Here is a 17,438-nt window from a genome sequence, read left to right as displayed (position 1 = left end):
ATTGGTAAAAATGAGAAAATATATCTATACAGTATGGTAAAAATAAAAAGTTATGTACAAAAGGGTACATACAATTTTGTTTTAATTTTACTATTGTTAAAAGTTTTTTCTTGTCAAGTTAAATGCTAGAATTAAGGTTACTAGTAAATGCTACTACTAGGAAAGACAACAGCCAGAATTTGGTATTTATTAGTATTTAATTGATCGAAATCTCTAACAGATGTTGACTTGAAAATTTGTAAGTGGTAAGGTAGCAGCATAACTGTCAATGTTACTTATTCCTATTCAAATTGGAATGCCCTCAGTAAAATTTATTTGTCGTTGAATATAGTCTTATCAATAGTTATTACTTCCTTGAAAAATATTTAACCTAAGACAGTAAGTAACCTGGTGAGGAGGGTTTCTTAAAAAAAAATTCTAGGAAATGTGATGTCTACAACGTTTTAAAACTGATAATGCCTATAATCATAATTTAAGTCTGCTGATGTTGATTGAATAAAGGCATAGAATGGCAATCATGCAAATGAATTATGTTTGGTCAATAACTAAACACCTAAAAGGTGTGGTAAACGGAAACTACGCCGCTGCGTGTTCTTGTTTCCTTCTTGTTGCTGACGGTAAATACTGAAATGATGTAGTGGGCGGGTAAATGGGTGGAGCTTATTTTAATCTCCTATTGAAAAACGTGTAAAGCTGGATTATGCTGATCCGAATCCTGATGGTTTGACAATGTAAATCTGAGAAAGTAACTTCTGCTTTGCATGTTATGGTGAACACTTGGTATTGTTACTATCAGAAAAAAACAGTTAACCCATTGCTTCATGAGCATTTTGTGAAAAATGGCTGTTTTCATTGAAAAGTCTCCCGTTACAAGTTCAAATTGCTATAATACTATAAAAACTGCTTCAACACTAATCAAACTTGGCACAAATGTTGACTGGACCATTGTCCTTGCAACAACATGCTCAGGCCTTAATTTTCTGTTACCATGGCAATGAGGGGACATCTCAAAATTGCCAAAAATCACTATTTTGCCTTGATTTTTTCCATCAAAATTGATTTCAAAGTGCTGCAACTTCTCAATGGATTGAGATAGAGTCAAATGCTTTTCAGCGTTGGTTACACGTTACCTTATGATCAATCTGGGGTCATTTACAGCCTCTCACAAGTCCAAAATTTTCTTGGCGATGAGGGGGACTCCGCCCCCCTTCAAACCCCCCCAAACAGAAGGGGGCACATCCCCCTTCTGGCAACCCCCTGATGTATCTTTGGTTGGGGGGCCGCGCCGAAAAAAGGGTCACTTTTTTTAACAACATTTCTCAAACAAAAACAAGTGTTTGGGGCCTAAATAAGGCATTTTTTCATCATTTGAGACAACAAAAGGGGGGGGGGGTGAAAAAGGCGTTAAAAGGCGTGTATATGAAGTAATGGGTTAATGTTTTGTCGTTTAACAATGTTAAACCAAGAATGCACCATTGGAGTTTACATACAAAGAAATACAATTGTATTTTGTCAGTTAACAAACTGATCAACTCAGATCAACAAAGCTTGATTTTTGGCAACGAATAGCCTCCATAAATAACAAAAGAAAAAGCCCCTTATTCCATTTCGGCCAGATGTCCGTCCATCTGTCCGTACAAGGTTAACCTAAAACAGCAAGTTTGATTTTTCTTACGTACTACCCGTACCAATGGCTTCATACTTTACAGACTTACTTATCAACACAATGTACATTATCTGGGCAAGTAACATAACTATGGCTTCAATTTTTATTAAGTTATTGCCCTTTTCAGCACTTAGAAAATGAATATTTTGGTTAACTTAAAACAGCAAGTTGGAAATATCTTAAGTTCTATCTATACTAATAGCTTCATAATTACCACACTTGCTTATCAATACATGGTACATGATATTGCCAAGTTGTATAACTGTGCTATCCATTTTTCCCAGTTAAATTCCTTTTTAGCTCGACTATTCGAAGAATATGAGAGCTATTGTAGTCGCCCCGGCGTCGGCGTCCGCGTCGGCGTCTGCGTTGGTTAAAGTTTTTTGTAAAGTCAAATATCTCAATTATTACTTGAGATATTCAATTGAAACTTACAATACTTATTTATAGTAACAAGGCCCATCAGATTGACAAGTTGGATAACTCTGCCTACAATATTGACAGAATTATGCCCCTTTTTAACTTAGAAATTTTGGTTAAAGTTTTTTGTAAAGTCAAATATCTCGATCAATGCTTGAGATATTCAATTGAAACTTACAATACTTATTTATAGTAACAAGGTACATCAGATTGACAAGTTGGATAACTCTGCCTACAATATTGACAGAATTATGCCCCTTTTTAACTTAGAAATTTTGGTTAAAGTTTTTTGTAAAGTCAAATATCTCAATTATTGCTTCAGATATTCAATTGAAACTTACAATACTTATTTATAGTAACAAGGTGCATCACATTGACAAGTTGGATAACTCTGCCTACAATATTAACAGAAGTATGCCCCTTTGGAACTTAGAAATTTTGGTTAAAGTTTTTTTGTAAAGTCAAATATCTCAATTATTGCTTGAGATATTCAATTGAAATTTAAAATACTTTTTTATAGTAATAATGTACATCAGTTGGCAAAATTGCATAACTCTGCCTGCAATATTTGCAGAATTATTCGCCCCTTTGAAACTTAGAAATTTTGGTTAAAGATTAAAGGTCTTCAAAGATATTTACTTGAAACTTTACACATGCACTTAGGGTCATAATTGGAGGGTCATAATTGTATGTCACTGACCAAGTTCCATAACTCTATCTTGCATTAAGGCTGATTCATATCCCCTTTTCTACTTAGTCTCTTGGTTAATGTTTACATGCAAGTTTTACATATCTCAATAACTATTAAAGATATTCATTAAAAACTTCACATATGCATTTAGGGTCATAATTGTAGGTCACTGACAAAGATCCATAATTCTATCTTGCATTTAGGCTGATTTTTCTCCCCTTTTTCAACTTAGAAATTCATGGTTAAGTTTTTCTTGTAAGTTGTTATCTCAATAACTACTGAAGGGTTTGTGCCTTTTTCGGGACAATTTTATGCATTCATAATAATAAAGCAGTGATTTACTTGATAAAACATCTTAATAACAAGCCTTTGTACCTTTTCTGTCAAATTTATTTATTCATAGGTAATTAGTATTATTATACTCAATAAAACACCCTTGTGACATTACCTTCCAAATAGTCAAGCCAATACTGTATAATTAGACTCTCTCTTAGGCCTATAACATGAATTTATAAAAAAAAATTAGCCCTTTTGTGAACTTAAAAAATTAAACAATATAAAGGCTCTTTTACTATCAAGCACTTAGAATAGTCGAGCGTGCTGTCCTACAGACAGCTCTTGTTATTACTTTGAAAATAGGGCCTTGTATGGTTTATATTATTTTAAAGTTGATGTCATTCATGTTTAATACAAATTGCAGAGGGAGGTCCTCTTCTTTTGGGTTGAGTTAGGGGTTGTTTGGGTCAAGGTCATTAATGCTAAAAATCGATTTTTACAATTTTTTATACAGCCTTTGTTGTTTTGTTTTTTTATCACTCAATGTCTCATACTTACAAGGAACATACGTAAGGTGGTCTTATAAGTTTGGATGTAGTTTGGGGTCGCTGGGTTCAAAGTTAAAGTCTAGCATTTACATGTTGTATATATACATACATACGAGGGGTTATCCAAAAATTCATGGACTTTTTAAATATCTTTTGAACGTCAAGGTGTATTGTAATGAAATTTTATCAGCATACATTGCAGAATATTATCAACACGTTCTGAAACAAACAGTTAACTGCGTCAATAAATAATGATTTTATATTGCTTTTAAATAAGCACATACATGGCACCCGCGCAGGGTAGAAAAGCGCAGTTAGTCATTGTATATTTTTTGCTAAAAAACTACTAATTGACGTAGAAAACCAGCTAAACATCACATATTTCTTCTATGATGTCATTTAAGTAATTCTTTAAAATTATGGATGGCATTTCCGTTAATTTTTTTTGAAAGCGCCAGAAACGCCAGACGAGGATATTGTGTACAACGGGAAAATGATGGACACGCAGAAATTAGTAAATAGCGTGATTATAAAATTTTGTTGTAATTTGGGAATGACACTAACAAAAACATTTGAAAAGAAACAGCAGGCGAACAGAGAAAATAAAATTTCAATATCATTAGTGTTTAAGTGGCATAAACAATTTAGTGATGGACATTACTTTGTGAAGCAGTAAGGGTTATTGACTGCATAACGTTGAAGCATACCGTAAGTTGTATGTTAAATATGACGTTGACGTCAATAACTTTTTGGAGTGCGCCGCTGTCGCCGACATGTGTTTATGTAAAATTAAATATTGTTGTAATATAAGAAGCTACTAACATGAATTTTTCTGTGTTTATTTGTTATTTATTCTTCTAAGCAGTGTAAGAATTTCAAATCAATATCTCAAATATATTTTACGCAACAAAGTTAGTCCACAAATTTTTGGATAACCCCTTGTATATATATATATATATATTTATATTACTGCACGTTTGTAACGTCGATTTTCATTGGATAATCGTGACGTGTATATAAATTTATACTAGGCTTTGTCGATTTATGAAGATATCTTACTTTTTCTTATCAAAACAATGCTTGCTGTATTATAAATTCGTTCTAATGATTCCTGACATGTTATATGGCTTGGGTTATATTTACGAACAGCCATTTATATAGGGCCATATAACCTGTCAATAATCTTTATAACTTATAATATATATATATATATATATATATAAATACAATAAAGTTGAAATATTTTTCAACTTCATCACAAGTCTTAGCAACATTTTTTTATTATTTTTTTTCACTATTTTCTGTCCTTAACTGAGTGAATGGGTAAATATCTTTTGAAATATTGTTACTGACATGAATCTGAGCCAGGGGCATTTGTGTTTAACAAACATTTTCTTGTTCTTATCTGAAAATTATTGTTGAATGTGTTTGAATGTTTCTAGAATCAGCCGCCTGAACAGAGATTTGCCACACAATTAGACCAGCTTGCAATGATGGGTTTTGTGGACAGAGAAGCAAATATAAGAGGTACTTGTCTTTTGAGCTTGACTATACAAAGATTTCAGATTAAAGTTTTGGTGCAGTAAAATATATTTTACTACAAATGTTTTATTTCTCCTCTGACATTCCATGCCACATTTTTGTCTGTAGCATAGCTGAAAAAGTATTTGGGATATCAGCTTAACTTAATAGATGGATAAATTTTATGGAAGGGTGTAGTGTTGAAGAACATTCTAACACTATCGGATTTTTTTCTATGTAAACAAAGAAGGCCCGAAGCGTGCATTATTCTTCAACAATGCACTCACCGTTCTTATTACCTCCCTGTGTATTTTCACATTGAGGGCGCCATTTTGTTTAAAAAATCTGATAAATAAAAACATTTTTTGTCGAATTTTGTTGTGAAAGCTATCTAGAATGAAAGAAAATGGTCTAACTAAGAAAATGAATCCGAACACCAATATCTTTAATTCAGTCGTTAACGCTGTACAGACGTTTTAAGTGTTGTTTACGTGAAGTCACAATGTAGCGCCAAACAGCACGTGCAAAACAATCAAATCAAGTACGCTATTTTAATGTCGCAAGTGAGTTAAGTTTTACATTTATTTCACTTTTACTAATTTGTATTTCGCTTGAAAAATTATAAAGTGAAATAAAATAAACAAACAAAGTTTTTCCAAAGTTTTCAAAATTTGTTATTCTCAAAATGTTTCTACACACGGTAGATTTAACGACAGTTTTTTTCAACCCACTGGAACAGCCTTTAAAGAACGTTTCTATGGGAAACTCTCGGGCGAAAACAAATTTAACCACCAAACATAAAGTCCAACTTTATAATAATAATTCTAATTTTTCTTGACGTGTTAGAATGGAAATAGATATTAATTCTTCGTGCATTATTGTATATTCTAACACGACCCGCATTTTTCCCTATTGAACATAGAAGAACCGAAAGTGTGTGTTATTATGCAACAGAGTCACAGTTTGACGTTCTATATTTAGACATGTGACGTAATCATTATACACGTGACGTAACCGCCAAAAATCCAACGTGCTGAGAATAAGTACGGAAACAAATCAGGCACAATTTTGCTCAATACCAGGTACGGCAGCATTTATTTGTTGATGTCGTGTTAGAATCGAAATAATATATCCAAATTGGTGATTTTATCGCTTGATAAAATCACTGTTTGTCCAAACAGTGATGTTATTGAGCAATAAAATCACTGTTTTGGATATATTATTTCTTAAATAATGCACGTTATTCGTTCAAATTCTTTGTAATTAATCACTCAGGCCTATCGGCCTTCGTGATTATATTACTACGCATTTGAACTGAAACCGTGCATTATTCTACAACAATGCACTCAGAATTGATCTCTATTTCCTAAATAACCCACCAAAATTTTTTAAGTTATTGGCCTTGGTTATTTCTCATGCTTAATTATTGTCAAGAGCATAACTGAAAAAAATCTTTAAGACATCATGGTAAGATTATAGGTAGATAGATGTTATTAACCCTTAACCTGCAGAATTTCTTAAATGGACTTTTCTAATTTCCATTTTTGGAACAGTCCATTATCAATTTTAGATATATTAAGTAAAGAATTTGAAGTTGGCCAGCCAACATTATAGAGCCTGGTCAGACTGCACGGATGTATAGGCTGGCCTGGCTTTTATACTGGTGTCAAAGACTTCAGCAGGGTAAAGGTTAAAGAGGAGTGCAATAGCATTTGAAATATTAACTTGCAATTCTCAAAGTTCAAATCCTAATATTTAAAAACTTTAAATGATGGTCAATTGAAGTTTTTACTGCTGTAAGTTTTACATTTAGCTTGTCAGTTTAAAAAAAAATTTTAAATACCCCTCCACAACAAAGTTTTAGGGGGGTATACTGGAATCAGCTTTTTTCTTGTCCGCCCAATAACTTAAGATTCCTTTGACCCACAGTCTTCATATTTGGCATAGAGGTTAGTCATGATGAGTTGATGACCCCTATGGAATTTGAGGTCACTGAGTCAAAGGTCAAGGTCACAGGAGCCTTGATTGAAAAAGCTTGTCCGCCTAATAACTTAAGATTCCTTTGACATTTGGCATGGAGGTTGATCATGACCATTAGGTAACATTTATTGATTTTTAGGTCACTGGATCAAAGGTCAAGGTCACAAGGGCCTTGATTGAAAAAAACTTGTCCGCCCAAGTTATCTTTGCCACAGAAAACATGTAAAATATATAATTTAGCAATGCACTGGCTTACTACCCTAAGATTTGGCAGGGAGGTTGTCCTTGAGCTTTAAATGACCACTGTTGATTCTGACAAAGTGTTATGCTGGGGTGTTAAAGCCATGACAGTGGCAGTTCTAGTTCAAACTGAAATTTTTTAATGTACTGATTTAAATTCAAAGCAGGACAAAGACCAAACATTCAACTATTAACATATTAATTGTTTGTTATTATACAGAAAAATCTACCCTTGATTATTATACCCCCCCCCCCAAAAAAAAAAAACAACAAACAAACAAAGTTGTGGGGGGTATATAGGAGTCACCCAGTGGTTGGTCCGTTGCATTTTCCTTGTCTGGAGCATAACTAATGGTTGGAATTCAATACAACTTCATAAATGGTCAAGCACATTGAGAGGAAGTGCAGTGTTCAAGAACCATAACTCCATCTTGACTAATTACAGAGTTATTTCCCTTTGTTACTTTTCCTTTTCAGGAGCATAACTTGAAAACTACTGGTTGGAATTCAAAACAACTTCATACAATGGTCAAGGGCAGTGAGATGACATGCATTGAACAAGAACCATAACTCTATTTGAATTAATTACATAGTTATTGCCCTTTGTTACTTTTCCTTTTCCAGTGCATACCTTGAAAACAAGAATTTAATACAACTTCATACAATGGTCAAGTGCAATGAGAGGAAGTGCATGTACAATAACCATAACTTCATCTTCAGTATTTGCAGAGTTATTGCCTTTTGTTCCTTTTCCTTGCCGGGCGGGGCAATGCTCGACTTTACTTTTTCTAAAAGCAAACAAAGAAATGTTTGAACAAATCTTAACGTTTCCTTTTTGAATTTTCATTTGAATTTGACACATGATAAAATCTGCATACGAGTCAATTTGCCACATGGGATTTTCAGCTATGCAATAATAATTACCTTAAAATCACCCCTAATTACCTATCAAATCCTACATATGTTCAAATCACACTGAATAATAATGTCACGTGTATTACACACAGCATTGTTTATAGCCTGTGCACTGAAGCGTGACATCAGTGGATGTAATTTCACAGCGCTAAAAATTGCTCTACACAACTGATAAGAATAACATACTTGATGTGTCAATTATTGAATGCTTTTTAAAGGTTTATAATACGTTTTTAACCAGGTTTTCAACGAAAACCGGGTTATTGTAATGCGGAAGTCGGCGGGCAGGCGGGCGTCAACTTTTGGTTTCTGCTCAATAACTTTAGTTTGCTTTGGCCTATTGACACCAAACTTGGTGTGTAGGTAGCTTATATCAAGAGGCAGCTTGGGATTGCTACCCAGGTGTCTGTAATCAAGGTCAAGGTCACTGTTACTAAAAATAGAAATTCAGTTTCAGCTCAATAACTTGAGCTTGCTTTGGCCTATTGACACCTAGCGTGGTGTATGGATAGCTTATATCAAGAGGCAGCTTGGGATTGCTACCCAGGTGTCTGTGATCAAGGTCACTGTTACTAAAAATAGAAATTCAGTTTCTGCTCAATAACTTGAGCTTGCTTTGGCCTATTGACACCAAACTTGGTGTATGGATAGCTTATATCAAGAGGCAGCTTGGGATTGCTACCCAGGTGTCTGTGATCTAGGTCAAGGTCACTGTTACTAAAAATAGAAATTCAGTTTCTGCACAATAACTTGAGTTTGCTTTGGCCTAGTGACACCAAACTTGGTGTATGGATAGCTTATATCAAGAGGCAGCTTGGGATTGCTACCCAGGTGTCTGTGATCAAGGTTAATGTATTAAGTTTTCATGTTATAACTTGAGTTTGCTTTGACCTTTTGACACCAAACTTGCTGAGTGGCAGCTTTGGATTGCCACTTAGATATCTGGGAGCAAGGTCAAGGTAATTTGCTTACAATAGAATTTTCAGTTTCTACTCAATAACTTCAGTGCACTTTGACCTATTGATTGCTGTCACATCAAGACTTGGTCGTTGAAAACCTGGTTTTCGTTGCATTGCGGCGCATCTTGTTATTTGTTTGGTTTTTAGCTCACCTGTCACAAAGTGACAGGGTGAGCTTTTGTGATCGCTTTTCGTCCGGCGTCCGTCCATCCGTAAACTTTTGCTTTCAATGACATATCCTCATAAACCACTGAGCCAATTTCATCCAAACTTCACAGGAATGTTCCTTTGGTGGTCACATTTAAACATTGTTCAAAGAATTGAATTCCATGCAGAACTCTGGTTGCCATGGCAACCAAAAGAAAAAACTTTAAATATCTTCTTTTAAAAAACCATAAGAGCTAGAGCTTAGATATTTGGCATGAAACATCTTCTAGTGAGTGTCTACCAAGTTTGTTCAAATAAAAGCCCTGGGGTCAAAATTGGCCCCGCCCCAGGGGGTCATTGATTTTCCCTATATGCATATAGTAAAAACTTAAAAATCTTCTTTTAAAGAACCCAAAGAGCTAGAGCTAAGATATTAAGCATGAAACATCTTCTAGTGAGTGTCTACCAAGTTTGTTCAAATTAAAGCCCTGGGGTCAAAATTGACCCCGCCCCAGGGGGTCATAGATTTTCCCTATATGCATATAGTAAAAACTTAAAAAATCTTCTTTTAAAGAACCCAAAGAGCTAGAGCTAAGATATTTAGCATGAAACATCTTCTAATGAGTGTCTACCAAGTTTGTTCAAATAAAAGCCCTGGGGTCAAAATTGGCCCCGCCCCAGGGGGTCATTGATTTTCCCTATATGCATATAGTAAAAACTTAAAAAATCTTCTTTTAAAGAACTCAAAGAGCTAGAGCTAAGATATTTAGCATGAAACATGTTCTAATGGGTGTCTACCAAGTATGTTCAAATAAAAGCCCTGGGGTCAAAACTGGCCCCGCCCGGGGGGGGGGGTCATTGATTTTACTTAAATGTGTATAGCAAAAACTTAAAAATCTTCTTTGGAAAAACCCAAATAGCTAGAGTTTAGATATTAAACATGAAACATCTTTAAGTAAATATCTACAAAGTTTGTTAAAATAAACGCCCGGGGGTCAAAACTGGCCCTGCCCCAGGGGTGTCATTGTTTTTAACTATATGTGTATAATAAAAACTTTAAAAATCTTCTTTTAAAAAAGCCAATGAGCTAGAACTTAGATGTTTAACATGAAACATCTTCTTATGGGTGTCTACCAAGTCTGTTCAAATAAACAAATAAAAGCCCTTGGGTAAAAATTGGCCCGGGGGTGGGGGGCCTATATACAGGTGAGCGACCTCAGGGCCATCATGGCCCTCTTGTTTTGTTGTCTTTCTTTTTTTTGGGGGGGGGGGGGGGGGTATATATATTAATATACATTATAAGTAGGCATTTTTTCCATGTTAAATATTATCAATTTAGACTTGAGAATCTACACAAAATGACCTCCAATACAGTAATTTTTGTTACTTAAAAATGATCCATGTAGTAAAATTTTGACCAATATTAAATTTGGCCAATATTATATATATACACATTTAATGCACAAATCTGTGAAAATTCAGTAATTTAACCTTTTAACCGTCAAGGTCATTAAAGAGCCCAAGTCAATTTGAGTTTGATAAACATGAAGGTCTTGTCCTTAAGAATGTTTTGTTATAATATGAAGTCGATCCATTCAATAATAGCAAAGTAACAGCCAGTTACAGCCAAAAAAATGAAAATTTCAATAATTTGACCTTCAAAGTCAAGATCATTTATAAGCGAAGGTCAAGGTCTGTCTGGTTATTTTAAAGAGCTATCCTTGAAGATTATTATGTTCAAGTTTGAAGACAATCCATTTAAAAATAACAAAATTACAGCCAATAACAGCATGAACAAGCAAAATTTGAACTTTCGACCTTGAAAGTGAAGGTCATTTATGGATGAAGATCAAGGTTAGTGTAGTCTACTGAAAGGTCTTGTCCCAAGGGTTGTTGTGGCCAAGTATGAAGACAATACACCAAGAACTAAAACAGTTATGATCCAGGGTACAAGTTTGCGGATGGCAATGGCAACGCCGCCTGGACTATAACAATTTTTTTTTTTTTAAAAAGTCGAGCTAAAAACTAATGTTTGGAATTCAATGCAACTTCATACAATGGTCAAGCGCAATGAGAGGAATTGCAGTGCTCAAGAACCATAACTCTAACAGAGTTATTCAATAAAACTTCATCAATGGTCAACTGTAGTGAAAAAGGAAATGCAACGCACAAGAACCAAAACTATCTTTAATTGCCCACAACACTATTTCAATTCTTTTACAAGGTATTCTGTTACTTGTAACTTCCTCATTTCCGAAGCAGTCTTGCGAGGGGGGGGGTATTAATCACATTAAGTGATAGCTCTAATTTATACATGATATTATAAGATATTTTGATATATTATATTTGTATATTTCAGCATTACTTGCAACATTTGGAGATGTGAATCAAGCCATAGAAAGGTTGTTACAGCAAAGATGATGTTAATAATCAGACAGTGTTCAAATTTATTCAGATTTTTTGTTCTCTATCATGAAAAATATGGAATTTGTTGTAATGATTTTTTTTTTCTTCTTGGTAACTTAATTATTATTTTTTTATTAGCTGAATCAGTGGTGAAAACCTTTGGTTTTTGCAAGATATCAAAACGCTGCTCGTAGCAAAATACAAAGCTGCAGTCTACAACATAATTTTCTGTATGTATAACTGATTGGGAAAAGTTATGTCATAATGAAATCAGAATGAAAATGAAAATACAGAATGAAATCTTTTGATTTGATTCTTGCACTGCATCTCCAAAATGATGAACAAAGCTAAACCTACCTACAGATTGGATACAAGACAAATACATGTATATGTGAGAAAGCAGTACACATAATTTGTTAACACATACTGGATGCATTCTAGATAAAGTACACTGGCATCAAAACCACTATGATTAAACACAATGAATGAAATACTGGTTTCATCAGTCTTTATATGACTTGTTATTTGTGTGCTGAAAAATAAATTGTTAATAAGGTGTCAATGGTTGAATGGTTAAAGTTGTTGACTTAAAAAAGGTCCTGACAATGCAGTGAATAATAAAATTCTTGTGGGCATTGCTTAGGAACACTGAAGAAAATTTGCATAATTTTTTTTTTAACTGATTCTGTGAAAATATTTGAATCTCTAACAGATATTTTTCCATTGAAATATCCATAGTGTTGTGTGGACCTTTTAAGCAGTCATTCTAATGTGATTTTTACAATTTTTAGCTCGACTATTCGAAGAATATGAGAGCTATTGTAGTCGCGTCGGCGTCCGTGTCGGCGTCTGCGTTGGTTAAAGTTTTTTGTAAAGTCAAATATCTCAATTATTACTTGAGATATTCAATTGAAACTTACAATACTTATTTATAGTAACAAGGTACATCAGATTGACAAGTTAGATAACTCTGCCTACAATATTGACAGAATTATGCCCCTTTTTAACTTAGAAATTTTGGTTAAAGTTTTTTGTAAAGTCAAATATCTCAATCATTACTTAAGATATTCAATTGAAACTTACAATACTTATTTATAGTAACAAGGTACATCAGATTGACAAGTTGGATAACTCTGCCTACAATATTGACAGAATTATGCCCCTTTTTAACTTAGAAATTTTGGTTAAAGTTTTTTGTAAAGTCAAATATCTCAATAATTACTTGAGATATTCAATTGAAACTTACAATACTTATTTATAGTAACAAGGTACATCAGATTGACAAGTTAGATAACTCTGCCTACAATATTGACAGAATTATGCCCCTTTTTAACTTAGAAATTTTGGTTAAAGTTTTTTGTAAAGTCAAATATCTCAATTATTGCTTGAGATATTCAATTGAAACTTACAATACTTATTTATAGTAACAAGGTACATCAGATTGATAAGTTGGATAACTCTGTCTATAATATTGACAGAATTATGCCCCTTTGGAACTTAGAAATTTTGGTTAAAGTTTTTTTGTAAAGTCAAATATTTAATTATTGCTTGAGATATTCAATTGAAATTTAGTAACAATGTACATCAGTTTGCAAAATTGCATAACTCTGCCTGCAAAATTTTAAGTATTATTTGCCCTTTTGAAACTTAGAAATTTTGGTTAAAGGTCTTCAAAGACAGCGTTTTTTTTCTCTACTTTGGGAATGGTGATGGTACCAGACTGATTGGGAAAAAATGCGTTATTTTGACTAAAATTGGGAATTTTTTTAATGCATTTTTTCAGCTACAAATGAGATTAGACATCATGAATAAAGATAGCTAACAGCTTCTACTGTCTAGATAGAACTATTGAGTGGTGATTTATATGAATATGTTGGATTTAAATGATTTTAGAAAAATCACTTTGCCTTGTGGGCATTTTGAACAGTCATTTTGGGAATTTAACATTGGAAATTGGGAATTTTAATGTCTATTTTCTATTGGGAATGGTACCGTTTTAGGGTAGTAGTTATATAAAGAAAAAAAAAACACTGAAAGATATTTACTTGAAACTTTACACATGCACTTAGGGTCATAATTGGAGGGTCATAATTGTATGTCACTGACCAAGTTCCATAACTCTATCTTGCATTAAGGCTGATTCATATCCCCTTTTCTACTTAGTCTCTTGGTTAATGTTTACATGCAAGTTTTACATATCAAAATAACTATTAAAGATATTTATTTATTACATGCTTTTCGGTGGTTTATAGAAATATATCAGTGATATAAAACTGGTAATTTCACTGTTTGAAACAGTGAAATTACCACTTTTATAATTTCACTGTTTTGAATTTAAGCCCCTTACGTTGTTTCAGTGAAATACCAGCGTGCACAGAACTTGGTACCAACTTAATGACGTGACGTCGTAAATGACGTCACGTTGTATTATTATTTGGCGCGCTTTTAATTCAGTATTAGGTTTAATGTCTTTTTAAAACGTTTCTTTGCATACAATAAAAAGAAAATTTGTTTAGTTCAGTGTAAGATCGAAATATATTTCACCTTGTGAACACCAAAAGTTCATATTTCACTCGTGGCTGCGCCACTCGTGAAATATACCTTTTGGTGCTCACTCGGTGAAATATATTCCGATCTTACACTGAACTAAACAAATATCCTCTATTTAAACCTTCACATATGCATTAAGGGTCATAATTGTCGGTCACTGACAAAGATCCATAATTCTATCTTGCATTTAGGCTGATTTTTCTCCCCTTTTTCAACTTAGAAATTCATGGTAAAGTTTTGCTTGTAAGCTGTTATCTCAATTACAACTGAAGGGTTTGTGCCTTTTTTTTTGGACAATTTTATGCATTCATAATAATAAAGCAGTGATTTACTTGATAAAACATCTTAATTAGAAGCCTTTGTACCTTTTCTGTCAAATTTATGTATTCATAGGTAATTAGTATTATTATACTCAATAAAACAACCTTGTGACATAACCTTCCGAATAGTCAAGCCAATACTGTATAATAAGACTCTCTCTTAAGGCCTATAACATGAATTTATTTTAAAAAAAATTAGACCTTTTGTGATCTTAAAAAATTTAACATTATCAAGGCTCTTTTACTATCAAGCACTTAGAATAGTCGAGCGTGCTGTCCTACCGACAGCTCTTGTTTATTTTAACAATTGACATTGTGTAGTAAATTCATCATGTGTATGGTATTAACTAGTATATGATTATTGCTAATTACTAAATTTATGTTGGTTTAGAGATATCAATATTCAATTCTCTACAGGGTATAAATGTGTTTCTTGTCATTCTTGATAAATGGATAAAAAAAGATTAAACATGTAGTTTCAAAAGAACGCAAATTAATTGATTGCATGTACAGCTGATAACAAGATGTTAATTATGCCCCCCCCCCTTTGAAGAAGAGGGGGTATATTGTTTTGCTAATGTCCGTCTGTCCATCGGTAGACCATATGGTTTTCGCTGATTATTTTGAAAACTATATATCACAAAGTCTTCATATTTCACATAGTGAATGGTCATAACTAGAAGATGACCCCTATTGATTTTGGGGTCAAAGGTCAAGGTCACAGGGGCCTTAAATGTCAGAATGGTTTCCGCTGATTGTCTTGAAAAGTATTCATCACAAAGTCGTCATATTTCACATAGTGATTGTAGATGTCCCCTATTGATTTTGGATCACTAGTTCAAAGGGCAAGGTCACAGGGGCCTTAAATGTCAGAATGGTTTCCACTCATTATCTTGAAAACTATTTATCACAAAATCTTCATTATTTTTCTTTTTTCCTTAATTCCAAGTTTCTATAACAAAATTACCAATAATGTGAGTCAAAGGCTAGGAAGGGGGCATATGTGTCGTTAGACATTTCTTGTTATGTTTGGTGTCTACTGAAGGATCACTAAGAAACCAATGTAGATATTACAATATAAGAAAGGGGGATATTATGTAACATTAGTAGAGCTAGTTTGGGATCACACTGGTTATGTTAACAGTGGGTTTCAGGGTTGGTACCATTAACCACAACCATAATTAACCACAACCCATCTCTACATATATCATTAAAGCAGCTGGGTTGGATGAACTTTGTTAAGTAGATTGTCATAAACCAAATTGTCACAGAAAGTTGTCTTGCCCACAACTCAAATTTGAGAACGAAAGGTACATAGTCTTAGGACTTAGTTTCCCAACAAAGTATATGAAAATAATGTATTATACGTTGTAACTAAGCCAGGACTGATAGGCCAGTTTTAATTACTCATCAATGTTATCTTTCCGTGATTTAAAATGTGTGTAAACTGATGAAACCATATCTTTCAGTTATCTCTCTTTATCGAAAACTCAATTTCCGGAGAATCTCCCTTTGTGAATCAAAATTCCTACATGTATGCACAGTAAAATACTACATCTGCAACTTTTCAAGTCCCTTAAAGACATGATTTGATAAGGAACTGTTTTCGATAAATTAAGTAGTGGTTTTCTGAATGAAGCAACATAATGCATAGAGTTATCTTCCTTTATCACTAAAATGCTTATTTGTATTAAATGTAATGTTAACCCGCTTATGATGTGCAATTTTCATGTAAAGTTTGTGTGTATCAATTGCCTGATTTTTATGTTTAGATTCTTTGTAAACATTTTTTAGCTCGACTATAAGCAAAATAATCGAGCTAATGCAGTCACAGTCGGCGTCCCTGTGGTTAAGTTTTTGCGTGTAAGTTGGTATCTCCATAACTACTGTAGGGAATGGATTGAAACTTCACACACTTGTTCTCGGTGATTATCTAAGATTATTGGCACACGTCCCATTACTCTGATTTGTTTTTTTTACATAATTATGCCCCTTTTTCGACTTAGAAATTCTTGGTTAAGTTTTTGCGTGTAAGCTGGTATCTCCATAACTACTGAAGGGAATGGATTGAAACTTCACACACATGTTCTCTGTGATTATCAAAGATAAATGGCACAAGTCCCATAACTCTGTTTGCTTTTTTGCATAATTATGCCCCTTTTTTGACTTAGAAATTCTTGGTTAAGTTTTTGCTTGTAAGCTGGTATCTCCATAACTACTGAAGGGAATGGATTGAAACTTCACACACATGTTCTCTGTGATTATCAAAGATAAATGGCACAAGTCCCATAACTCTGTTTGCTTTTTTGCATAATTATGCCCCTTTTTTGACTTAGAAATTCTTGGTTAAGTTTTTGCTTGTAAGCTGGTATCTCCATAACTACTGAAGGGAATGGATTGAAACTTCACACACTTGTTTTCTGTGATATCTAAGATGATTGGCACAAGTCCCATAACTCTGATCTACTTTTTTGCATAATTATGCCCCTTTTCGACTTGGTAAATTTTTGCTTGTAAGCTGGTATCTCCATAACTACTGAAGGGTTTGTACCTCTTCGAACAATTTTATGTATTCATATAGGTAAGCATTATTATACTCAATGACAACTTTTCGAATAGTCGAGCGTTACTGTCCTCCGACAGTACTTGTTCTTCAGATCTTCGCTGCTTTTTTTTAAGGAAGATTTTTACTTCTGTCTGAAATCTTAATGTTGTTACAAAAACATTTTTCATATATATATAGTATTGAGAAAAATATATGTACATTTAAAGATGAGTAAACTCTGTGTTGAAACATCA

At 33.6% G+C, this 17,438-nt stretch overlaps 1 protein-coding gene across 1 annotated transcript in view; it reads left to right on the top strand.

Annotated features, from left to right (window-relative positions):
* Nucleotides 1-17,438, top strand: part of LOC132747213 (ubiquilin-1-like) — a 111,969-nt gene extending 94,531 nt beyond the window's left edge. The window contains exons 14-15 of the mRNA XM_060736543.1: nt 5,044-5,128; nt 11,723-17,438. Of these exons, the coding sequence (XP_060592526.1) occupies nt 5,044-5,128; nt 11,723-11,784 (147 nt within the window). The 3' untranslated portion in view covers nt 11,785-17,438. The remainder of the gene's footprint in view (nt 1-5,043; nt 5,129-11,722) is intronic.

This window comes from Ruditapes philippinarum, unplaced genomic scaffold (assembly GCF_026571515.1).
Source record: "Ruditapes philippinarum isolate M1 unplaced genomic scaffold, ASM2657151v2 ctg1878_1_1_1_1, whole genome shotgun sequence".
Taxonomy (NCBI): domain Eukaryota; kingdom Metazoa; phylum Mollusca; class Bivalvia; order Venerida; family Veneridae; genus Ruditapes; species Ruditapes philippinarum.
This window is presented reverse-complemented; position numbering and strand designations above follow the sequence as displayed.